This window comes from Lepidochelys kempii, chromosome 1 (assembly GCF_965140265.1).
Source record: "Lepidochelys kempii isolate rLepKem1 chromosome 1, rLepKem1.hap2, whole genome shotgun sequence".
Lineage (NCBI taxonomy): Eukaryota > Metazoa > Chordata > Testudines > Cheloniidae > Lepidochelys > Lepidochelys kempii.
This window is the reverse complement of record NC_133256.1, coordinates 4,209,387-4,221,460: the sequence shown is the minus strand read 5'-3', so window position 1 is coordinate 4,221,460 and position 12,074 is coordinate 4,209,387. Positions and strand designations below refer to the sequence as shown.

General features: G+C 45.6%; 1 protein-coding gene across 1 annotated transcript; it reads right to left on the bottom strand.

Annotated features, from left to right (window-relative positions):
* Positions 1 to 1,134: 1,134 nt before the first annotated feature.
* On the bottom strand, positions 1,135 to 2,100 carry LOC140905583 (olfactory receptor 51G2-like). Its single transcript, XM_073329105.1, has one exon. The coding sequence runs from the start codon at positions 2,098 to 2,100 to the stop codon at positions 1,135 to 1,137; it is 966 nt and encodes a 321-aa protein (XP_073185206.1).
* Positions 2,101 to 12,074: the final 9,974 nt, after the last annotated feature.

The window sequence follows — 12,074 nt, the reverse complement described above, 5'->3', positions numbered from 1 at the left end:
ATTCACCAAAACAGTAACCAAACAGCTTCTATAATACCTTCCTGGTTCCCAAGAACCCAAAATACAGTTCTCTTTAAGCAATCTATCCCTTGGCTCTCACCCACACAGCCAAATCCATCTATTAAGGGTTATATAAAATCTTATTCACCATCTGTAAAGTTCTACTACTCTCAAGAGATCGGACACATTTCACACCATGTCAAATAAACACTTACAGACAATTCTTATTCACAAATCTAAGATTTATTTTAAACAAAAAGAAAGAGAGTTATTGTGGTATGAATCCAGATATGAATCCAGTTCACAGGTCAGTTTCAAAGCAGAAATGGTGAGGCTGCCGATTTGTAGAAATCCTTCTGGAATTAATGGAAAAAGTCATAGTCCAATAGGCAGTGAATAAGCAGAGTGTTTTCAAATTCTTCCATGAGAATTGCAGGGCTAATTCACAAGTTCTCCATATTGTTACTTGAACATCCCCTGAAAAAGCTTAAGCAGATCTGAGATAGTAAGGATCAGGCCCAAAAGTCCCTTTATAGCTGAAATTCAGCTGATTACCTCTTGTCCCCAAATGACCACAGCAGGCCTTCTTTGGGTGAAGAATAAGTAATGTGCATTTTTCCTTTGAAATAAATCTCGATTTGCTATGTCTACACTGATAACTAGCAGCATTGATTAGCAAAAGGCCATTAACCATTGAAATGGTTCACAGGTAGTTGACTAAAAACTTCAAAGAGAAATAAGGACAATGATATTATTACAACACAAGTTTCATCGAAATGGTAATATCCTCTTTTGACCTCTGAGTCAAGAGAATAGGTCATGAAACATGACTTACAGGAACTGAAATTTATCATCTACAAGCAAATTTGGTCACACTGTTGAACTTGTAATAAGATATAGGTAAACCCAGACAAATACAATTAGTATCTACTTTTGATTCTCCAACAATACAGGCCTATATTTCAAGAACTCTAGTTTATTTACAGTGGCTTTGCTAGCTATCCATGAGGAATGGCCCAGGTTTACCATTTCAATACTTTTCTTATATGTCCTTAAGGGTTCCATTTAGTGACAGAGGCACTTGGACACCATGGGCCATATTGGCTCCGAGAGAGACAGATTAGACAGACCAAATCAGTGCCCACATTGGAGTCTGTTAGTGGAATAGTTTTGAAAGATCTTCATGATCCGTTTACGAATCTCTTTGGTTTTCATGCTGTATACAACGGGATTGAGCACCGGGGGGAAGAGGAGGTGGAGATAAGACAGAAGAATTTGACTCTGAGGGAGAGCCTCTTTCTTGAACCTGTGAAGCATAGACAAACTGATCAGCGGGGTGTAGAAAAGCAGGATGACGCAGATGTGGGAGACACAGGTGTTCAGAGCCTTGAGACGCTCTTGCCAGGATGCGATACTCAATACAGTCTGAAGGATCATGATGTAAGACAAGACAATGAGCCCTGAGTCTAATCCCAGAGAGGAAAAGAGAACAAACAAACCATAGAAGCTGCTGGGTGTTGTGTCTGCACAGGCCATCTTCATCACATCTTGATGCAAACAATATGAATAAGAGAGAGGTTGGATCGTACTGTATGGCCACCTCTTGAGAAGAATGACAGCTGGGATATGCAGACCACTAGCCCTGATTATTATCGCCAGCCCTATGTTTCCTATCCTTGCACTGGTTAAAGTCGAAGCGTATCTCAGTGGGTGGCATATAGCAACAAAGCGGTCAAATGCCATGGCTAATAGTACAGAGGATTCCATGACAGAAAAAGTGTGAATAAAGAAAAGTTGGGTCAGACAGACATCAATGCCAATTTCTCTGGTGTTAAACAGGAAGACGCTGAGCATTGTTGGCAAGGTGGAAAGAGATAAGCCAAGGTCTGTGACAGACAACATAGAAAGGAACAAGTACATGGGCTGATGGAGATTCTGCTGTGTCTTGATCACAAACAGAATCAGACTGTTTCCTAGAATTGCAATGAGGTGCATGGAACAGAAAGGGATGGAGATCCAGGGGCCATCAGCTTCCAGCCCTGGGATGCCTGCCAGGAGGAATCTTGCAGGACCGATGCTGGTTTCATTGCAGGTTGGCATGATGCACTGGGAAGGTTCTGGTCAGTTTATTCAACCACATCCCCTACAATTAAAAGCAACATTATTAAAAATATGTGACACCATGACAGAAAATATGACCCATTCTGCCCCCACTCTTCAGACAGGTTGGAGTCAGAACCTTGATTAAAAACCGTGGTGGTACTCACACATCCCCAGATCAGTTAGAACATCCCATTACTAATAATATCCTGTTCTTCTAGAGAGCTTTGCATTTATAAATCTCAAAGTGATTTACAAAGGAGCATAAGTATCAGTGGGTCTGAGTCAAAGCCCATTGACACTCATAAGAAGGAGGATGTAGATCCTCATTTAACTGAGGGGAAAACTAAAGCACAAAACAGGTAAGTAACTTGTGCAAGGTCACTCAGGAGATCAGTGACAGAAGTGAGGTCTCCCGGCTCTCAGCTGACTGCCCCGTCACTATACTAGTCCACACCCTCTCCCCTAGATGGAGCTTGACATATGAAGACTTTTATGAACTCATTATTAAAGGGAACATAACAAAAGGCGAGTGGACCTGCTCCTAAACACTGGATCAATGATGTGTATTGTGAATGGTCCATGGGCTGAGAAGCGTTCATAGAAACTTCTCAGTGATGACTGACAGGGACTTGTCCAAAGCCACACAAGGAGGCTGTGGTAGAACAGGGAACACAATCCAGCTCTGCTGTGTTTTAGCTCTAAATAAGGATGCCCTCGCTGTTGTACATGATGTTATTATTGGAGGGGAAGGGGTCGAAAAGAAAAGGCGCCTCTGAACTCTGTGAATGTTAGCTCTGTCCTATCTTCATTCTAGATGCCTCCTTTGCTCACACTGGGTGAGATCCAGCCCTGTGGAGAGAGCCAGAAATTCCTCAACAGGGAGTTTTGCCATGTGCAAAGTTTACTGTGAAAACCCCTATCCTCAGTTCTATGCATGACTCCGAGGGACATCAAGGGGTCCAACAGGCCCTTACCCAGCAAAACCCTCATTGAAATTAAATTTTGTTAGAGCAAAGACAAAGAGCTCCATTTTCCCACTTATCTGAGCAGACACTCCAGGGGGTGTTAAATGCTAAGCAAGTACCATGCCTTCAGAAGCTGCAGGAAATGCAGGGAGTGCAAGTCACCCTTTCAGAGGTTACACACACTCTCCCATTGGCTAGAAACTATGGTCAGATTATTCAATATTTGCCACTCCAGGGTTAATTGCCCCCCTTCCTGTTAAGTGTCTGGTGCTAGTGACTGTCAGTCAGGTTATGGGTCTAGATAGACCACAGCTGGGACGTTGTATGGCCATGCTGAGGCTCCTTCTTACCATACACAGCCCCAGGCAAGTCAATGGTACTTACAAAAAACTGCCACAGGTTGTTAAAACAAGCTGGCTTTGACTGGGATTTGGGTTCTTCACTCATGGAAAATTCTGTGCTACATGGGTAATGTTTGCACCATCTGGGCCCTCAGATTGCAAGCACAACAAGGGAGAGACCTGTCTTACAAGGAGTTTGGGTCCTATATACAACAACAAATAATGATGCTGATCATAAGAATGTGCAGGTCTCATTGGTTACAGATTAAACGTTCCAAGCAGTTGAGACTGCCTGTCCCTGTCCGTGAAATAACTCCAGTGTGATCAGCGCACTTACCAAAGCCATGAAAGTAGCAGCTGGAGAGTGTTCATCCTTGACTCCTGAGGAAGCAGAGCTTGAACAGCCTGGGCAGCAGCATTCCCTCTCTCTGTCAGGCACGCAGTGCAGCAATGTTTATAGCCCAGTGGTTAAAAGCTCTGGAGGACAGATAATCAATTGGGAATCACCGTTGATCACATTGTTACCCGTTTTAGCTCGACCAGCACAAATGGAAAAGACTTAAAAGGTGAATGATTTGAAGTCTTTCTGCAGTGACTGGTGCAGTGTCCCGGATTTAGGGGTAACCCAATTCACAAGATGTTTTGCAACATTCAGCAATCGCCCATCTCAGAGCTGGGGTAAATGGTGTAATGCATGAGTCAGGGGACTGGCACTGACTTGCTTTCAATCAGTATTTGACCCTGATAGTTCTTGTGAAAGGTGCCAGCTTGACAGACCTGGAGATGCGTGTGCTATAAGGAGCCAAAATTCCACACATACTATTGTGGATGGACACCACCAAGGGTTTACAGTTCGGCACATGGGCGAGTGAACTTGTAGTCTTTCCATTACCTGGATTTGAAGCAATTTATTTTATTGTGCAACTTAAACAAAGCAGCCAGATCTCCCCACAGTTCCAGGGAATCTCCCACAGCCCCCAGGTATATTCTGCAGCCACAACATACATCCTCCTAGGAACAGCCAAAGCCAACCCCACATCCATCCATTCTCCTCTCGTCTCCATCAAGCCCCGCTCCAACCATGAACTCATTATGCAGGCCCTTCTCCAGCCCAGTAATCCTCTCTCCCAAATCCCCTCCTCACCCTGTCACCCATTTTCCCACTCCAGGCCCCAGAGCCTTCATCCTGCCCTCTCAGTCCCTCCTGCTGCTCTGCAGCCCCCCATCCTCCTTTGTCTGTGTTTTCACCTACCTGCATGGTTCCATTCTGGACACCAGTTCTCCTACTCCTGGCCTCTTCCACCTCCTCCCTGTCTTGACTCCAACTGCTCCCCCCATTGGATCTTTCCCCCAAATCCCCATGAGCAGCTCCCCTCAACTTCTCATCAACCCTGTTCCCCAGCCCCTCACACACCATCAGCCCTGCCATATCCCCTGCCCTGAGAGCACAAGGGGGCCTGTTCCCTGTCCTGACCCTCACACATCAACAGCCCATCCATATCCCTTGCCCTGAGAGGATAAGGGGGCCTGTCCCGCACTCTGCCCCTCACACACCATCAGCCCCTCCGTATTATCTAACCTGAGAGGACAATTCTATTTGCCCTGCCCCTCACAGGCCATTGGCCCCTCCATTTCACTCTTTTGGGCAGTTGTTCAGTGTCATAAATATAAAGGGAAGGGTAAACCCCTTTAAAATCCCTCCTGGCCAGAGGAAAAATCCTCTCATCTGTAAAGGGTTAAGTAGCTAAAGGTAACCTCGCTGGCACCTGGCCAAAATGACCAATGAGGAGACAAGATACTTTCAAAAGCAGGGAGGAGGGAGAGAAACAAAAGGTCTGTGTCTGTCGGTACGCTGCTTTTGCCGGGGATAGAACAGGAATGGAGCCTTAGAACTTTTAGTAAGTAATCTAGCTAGGTATGTGTTAGATTATGATTTCTTTAAATGGCTGAGAAAAGAACTGTGCTGAATAGAATGACTATTTCTGTCTGTGTGTCTTTTTTGTAACTTAAGGTTTTGCCTAGAGGGATTCTCTATGTTTTGAATCTAATTACCCTGTAAGGTAATTTTACAGAGGTGATTAGTTTACTTCTATTTACTTCTTTTTCTATTACAAGTCTTCTTGTAAGAAAAATGAATGCTTTTTCCTTGTTCTCAGATCCAAGGTTTGGGTCTATGGTCACCTATGCAAATTGTTGAGGATTTTTATCAAGCCTTCTCCAGGAAAGGGGGTGTAGGGCTTGGGAGGAAGGTGCGGGGGAGACATTTCCAAGTGGGCTCTTTCCCTGTTATATTTGTTAGATGCTTGGTGGTGGCAGCAATAAAGTCCAGGGACAAAAGATAAAATAGTTTGTACCTTGGGGAAGTTTTAACCTAAGCTGGTAAAAGTAAGCTTAAGGGTTTTTCATCCACATCCCCACATCTGTACCCTAGAGTTCAGAGTGGGGAAGGAACCTTGACACCACCAAATGTCCAGGTGACTGAATCGCTTTCAGTACTAAGTCCTTCACGACCTAGGTTGGCTGATAGCTGATTTTCCCCATAGTTTTGTGGAGACCTTGGACAATTGGAGCAGCAGTGGAGATATTTGCCTATGGTTCATTGCCCTCATACTCAGAACAACCAAGTAGAGCAGATTTGGGTTGAACGTCTCAAACGCGTGGATGCCACTCGGGACAAAGACTTTATTGAATTTGACTTCTTTTCTCTTTTCTTGCTCTTGCTACATTTTAGCAAAGTTACATTTGAAATACTGTTTTCTCAGATGAACTTGATAAAAACAAAACTGTGCAGCAAGAGGAACTTTTCGAAAACATTCTTCATATTTGGGCGCATATGCCGTCAAGGTTCCTCCCCCACTCCTAACTCTAGGGTACAGATGTGGGGACCTGCATTAAAACCTCCTAAGCTTACTTTTACCAGCTTAGGTTAAAACTTCCCCAAGGTACAAATTAATTTTATCCTTTGTCGTTGGAATATCCACTGCCACCACCAAACTCTAACTGGGTTTACTGGGAAACGTAGTTTGGACACGTCTTTCCTCCCAAAATCCTCCCAACCCTTGCACCCCACTTCCTGGGGAAGGTTTGGTAAAAATCCTCACCAATTTGCATAGGTCACCACAGACCCAAATCCTTGGATCTGAGAACAAGGAAAAAGCATTTTGTAAGAGTTTTCTTACAAGAAGACTTTTAATAGAAGTAAAGGAATCACCTCTGTAAAATCAGGATGGTAGATACCTTACAGGGTAATTACATTCAAAACATAGAGAATCCCTCTAGGCAAAACCTTAAGTTACAAAAAAGGTACACAGACAGGAATAGTCATTCTATTCAGCACAACTCTTTTCTCAGCCATTTAAAGAAATCATAATCTAACACATACCTAGCTAGATTACTTACTAAAAGTTCGAAGACTCCGTTCCTGTTCTGAAGCAGCATGCAGACAGACACAGAGCCTTTGTTTCTCTCTCTCCTCCCAGCTTTTGAAAGTATCTTGTCTCCTCATTGGTCATTTTGGTCAGGTGCCAGGGAGGTTACCTTTAGCTTCTTAACCCTTCACAGGTGAGATGATTTTTCCTCTGGCCGGGAGGGTTTTTAAAGGGTTTACCCTTCCATTTATATTTATGACACGCCCCCCAAATCTCAGCTAGGGTGAAACACTGGCTGGGATTTCTTCCTGGAGCTCTCGGAAAAACAGAGTTAATAAGACACCTGCATCTCTAAATATACTACCAAGTACATAAAGACTAACAATATTTTCCACATCTCAAGGACGATTTTAACCAGTTGATTCTGGGAAACTTTCACGGGAGAGTTCATCAGCCACTTTGTTAGAAGCTTCTGAGATGTGTTGGATGTCAAAATCAAAATCTTGGAGGCTAAACTCCACCAAAGAAGTTTTTTGTTATTTCCCATGGCGGTATGAAGCCACTGTACCGCACTGTGGTCGGTTTGCAGGTGGAAATGCCGTCCCCAAACATATGGGCGTAGCTTTTCCAGAGCATAGACAATGGCGTAACATTCTTTTTCAGTGACTGACCAGTTGCTTTCCCTCTCAGACAGTTTTTTGCTGAGAAACACTACAGGGTGGAATTCTTGGTCAGGTCCTTTCTGCATTAAAACTGCTCCCACACCACGCTCGGACGCATCTGTGGTTACTAGGAATGGTTTGTCAAAGTCTGGGGACCTTAGTACAGGGTCAGACATGAGTGTCACTTTAAGCTTATTAAAGGCCTTCAGACACTTTTCGGTCCACTGAATGGCATTTGGCTGTTTCTTTTTGGTTAGGTCTGTCAGTGGGGTGGCGATTTGGCTGTATTGCGGTACAAATGGTCTCTAATAACCGGCCAAGCCTAAGAAGGATAGAACCTGTTTCTTTGACTTTGGGACAGGCCACTTTTGGATAGCATCCACTTTGGCCTGTAGGGGGCTGAAAGTTCCTTGACCCACCTGGTGTCCAAGGTAAGTCACTCTGTTTAGGCCTATTTGACACTTCTTAGCCTTAAGAAGTTAGTCCTGCCCCCCTTATGTACTCAAGGACTTTTTGTAGATGTTCCAGGTGTTCTGCCCAGGAATCTGAAAATATGGCCACATCGTCAAGGTAGGCGACTCCATATTCTCCTAATCCCGCTAGGAGACCATCTACAAGTCTTTGGAAGTTGGGGGGTTCATTCCACAGCCCAAAAGGGAGGACATTAAATTCATGCAGCCTGACATGGGTGGTGAAGGCTGACCTTTCCTTGGTGGATTCATCTAGCGGTACCTGCCAGTACCCCTTGGTTAAGTGCAAGGTAGAGATGAACTGGGCCCATCCCAGTTTCTCTAATAGTTCATCTGTGTGTGGCATTGGATAGTTGTCTGGGCGAGTTACAGGATTTAGCTTAAGGTAGTCCATGCAGAAAAGTATCTCCCCATCTGCTTTGGGAACTAGAACCACTGGAGATGCCTAGGCACTGCCAGAGGGGCGGATTACCCCCATCTGTAGCATATCCTGGATCTCCCGTTCTATAGCGGTTTTAGCTTGAGGAGACACCCGGTAAGGTTGGGCTCTAATTGGGTGAGCATTACTTGTGTCAATGGAGTGGTATACCCGTTCAGTCAGTCCTGGGGTGGCTGAGAACGTTGGCGCGTAGCTAGTGCACAGCTCCATGATCTGCTGTCACTGCATACGCCCAAGGGTCATGGAGAGGTTCACCTCTTCCACACCACCAGCACATTTCCCTTTGTAGTAGACACCTTCAGGCCTCTCAGCGTCATCTCCTCCCTGGGCTGTAAACTGACAAACCTGTAATTCTCTGGAATAAAAGGGCTTTAGAGAATTAATATGGTACACCTTAAGCGTTTGGTTGGAGGTGGGGAATGCTACGAGATAATTAACAGCTCCCAGGTGCTCCTGGACCGTGAATGGCCCTTCCCACAATGCTTCCATTTTATGGGCCTGGAGTGCCTTTAAGACCATGACTTGGTCCCCTCTTTTGAAGGAACGCTCTCTGGCATGTTTATCATATCAGGCTTTTTGCTCTTTTTGAGCATCCTGTAAGTTTTCTTTAGCAAGGGCTAAAGAAGTTCGGAGGGTGTTTTGTAGGTTGGTTACAAAGTCCAGAACGTTCGTTACTGCAGAAGGTCTAAACCCCTCCCATTGCTGCTTCACCAGCTGTAATGACTCCTTAACCTCACGGCCATATACAAGTTCAAATGGTGAAAACCCTACACTGGGATGTGGTTCAGCTCTGTAGGCAAAGAGCAACTGCTGCAACACTGGGGCCCAATCATTGGAGTGCTCATTTACGAATGTACGTATCATGGCCCCCAAAGTCCCATTAAATTTCTCCACCATGCCATTTGTTTGATGATGGTAAGGGGTGGCAACCAAGTGATTCACCCCATGAGCTTCCCTAAGGTTTTCCATCTTTCCTGCCAGGAAATTAGTCCCTGCATCTGTGAGGATGTCGGAGGGCCAACCTACCCTGGCAAAAATGTCTGTTAGTGCCTGGCACACACTTTTAGCCCTGGTGTTGCTTAGAGCTACTGCTTCCGGCCATCAGGTGGCAAAATCCATGAAAGTCAGGGTGTCCTGCTTTCCTCTGGGTGTCCTTTTCAGAAAAGGACCCCGAATATCCACAGCTACTCGCTGAAATGGAACTTCAATGATGGGGATTGGCTGGAGAGGAGCTTTGAACTGGTCTTGGGGTTTTCCCACTCTTTGGCATACTTCACAAGACCGGACATAGGTAGAAACATCCTTGCCCATTCCCTCCCAGTGGAATGACCCCCCCAAACGGTCTTTGGTACTGTTCACCCCAGCATGGCCACTAGGGTGATCGTGGGCTAAGCTCAAGAGCTTTACCCGGTACTTAGTTGAAACTACCAACTGTCTCTGAGGATGTCAGTTTTCCTGGTGTCCAGCAGAAAGAGTTTCCTTGTATAAAAGTCCTCTTTCTACAACAAACCTGGTTTGATTAGAAGAGCTGAGGGGCGGTGGATTGCTCCGTGCCACCATCCAAGCTCTCTGGAGGCTTTCATCTGCTTCCTGTTCGGTCTGGAATTGTTCCCTTGATGCTGGAAACATCAGTTCCTCATTAGATTGTGAACCTATGTTTGGTCCCTCTGGAAGCGATGTTGGGGATGGAGCTGTTTCCGTTGACTGTGAACCGCTCTCCGCTGGGGCACTACATTGGGGTTCAGGCTCCGGCTGAGACTCTTGTGTAGGGTTATCGGCTGCTGCCAGTTCAGGTTCGGTGGTGCCCTCTGGTGTTGGGGTTGCAAGTAGGGGATTCAGTGCTGGTAATGGGTCTGGTGCTGGTTGTTCCGCCGGTTCTGGTTCTGGGACTGGCTCTGTCTGGGTCTCTGGGACTGGATCCACTGCTGCTGTTGCAGACGTTGGCATGGGGTCCGGTTCCATCACCTGTGACCGGGTCCTGGTAGAAGTTTCTGGAATAGAGCTAGGCGTCACGGCTTGCTTAGCCTGGCTGTGGGTGACCATTCTCACCCTCTTAGCTAGCTTCACATGATTGGCCAAGTCTTCACCCAACAGCATGGGGATGGGATAATCATCATAGACTGCAAAAGACCATGTTCTTTTCTTTTTCTTGTACTGGACAGGCAACTTGGCTGTAGGCAAACTGAAAGAGTTGGACTTGAAGGGTTGAATTGTCACTTGGATCTCTGGGTCGATTAAATTTGGGTCCAATAAGGAAGCATGGATAGCTGACATCTGTGCTCCAGTGTCCCTCCATGTGGTGATCTTCTTCCCGCCCACACTCACAGTTTCCCTCTGCTCCAAGGGTATCTGGGAGGTATCTGGGCCTGAGGACCTCTGGTGTGATTCCGGTGCAATGAACTGTGATCTGCTGGGGTTCTTGGGGCAGTTGGCCTTTACATGCCCCTGCTCGTTACATTTAAAACATCATCCAGCTGACAGGTCACTGGGGCGAGTTGGGTTGCTGGAGAACGGTGTGGCGGGACGATAAGGTGTCTGGAGTATTCCTTGGTGTGTAGTTGGAGCCTTGGGCTGCCCCCGGTAGTAGGGTGTGGTCTGAGGGTGTCTCTTCTGGTATCCGCTCCAACTGCAACCAGCGTTGTTCCTCTCTCCTCCCTCGACCCGTTTTGTTCCGGCTTGCCCCGCCTCTCTGGCCATCTGGGACTGCTCGTATCGTTCAGCAGAAGAAGCAAGACTTTCTGCTGAGTCCATTTCCTTATCCCATTAACTCTGTTTTATTCCCTCCTTGGACGTAGTCAGGAATTGCTCCTGAGCTATCAAATCACACATTCCGTCAAAGCTAGTGACACCCCTTCCTTGGACCCATTTATCTAACAGATCCTTCATCTGGTTTTGATAAGCCACATTACTTAGTCCAGGCCCTCTGTTAAGGGTTCATAATTGTACTCTGTACGTTTCAGATGTAATTTGAAATTGCTTTAAAACCAAATCCTTGAACTTATTATAGTCAGAAGCCTCATCAATATGCATCTTATTGAATATGTCCAGAGCTCTTCCAGTTAATTTTGTGAACAATGTGGTCATCTTGTCAGCTTCAGGAATTTGATGGAGAGTGCACAATCTCTCCAAGGTGAGAAAATATTCAGCAATATCACTGTATTCATCATACTGTGGACATAGTTGGTCCCATTTGTGGATTGTTGGGGAAGGATGGTTAGGGTTATCCAGTAGATTCCGCTCAGCCTTTGCCTTCTCCATCTCCAGGGCATGCTTCCTCTCTTTTTCCTTTTCCTCCATTTATTTTTCCTTTGTCTCTATAGCTCTACTGTGGGCAGCCTCTTTGCCTGTTTCTGCCTTGGGCTCTGTCATGTTTGCCTCTCTGTTTTTAACTAACTTTACACCCTAGAGTTAGAAATAAAACAAACAAAGAAAGAAAGAAACAAAACTTGGCTTGTCAAAAACAAAAATAGGTTGTGCTGTAGCCGAAGATGGATGTTCTCTGATAGTGATTGTCAGCCAACAGAAAAACCCTTTAAAAAAAACATAACACTTTTGCATCTGATGAAGTGAGCTGTAGCTCACGAAAGCTTATGCTCAAATCAACTGGTTAGTCTCTAACGTGCCACAAGTACTCCTTTTCTTTTTTGTGAATACAGACTAACATGGCTGCTACTCTGAAACCTAACACCTTTGTCTCCAGGCAAATAGACAGAAAAAGACTCTCGT

Excerpts from the sequence above, each read along its gene's own strand:
- LOC140905583 (XM_073329105.1), bottom strand. The coding sequence starts at position 2,100 with ATGCCAACCTGCAATGAAACCAGCATCGGTCCTGCAAGATTCCTCCTG.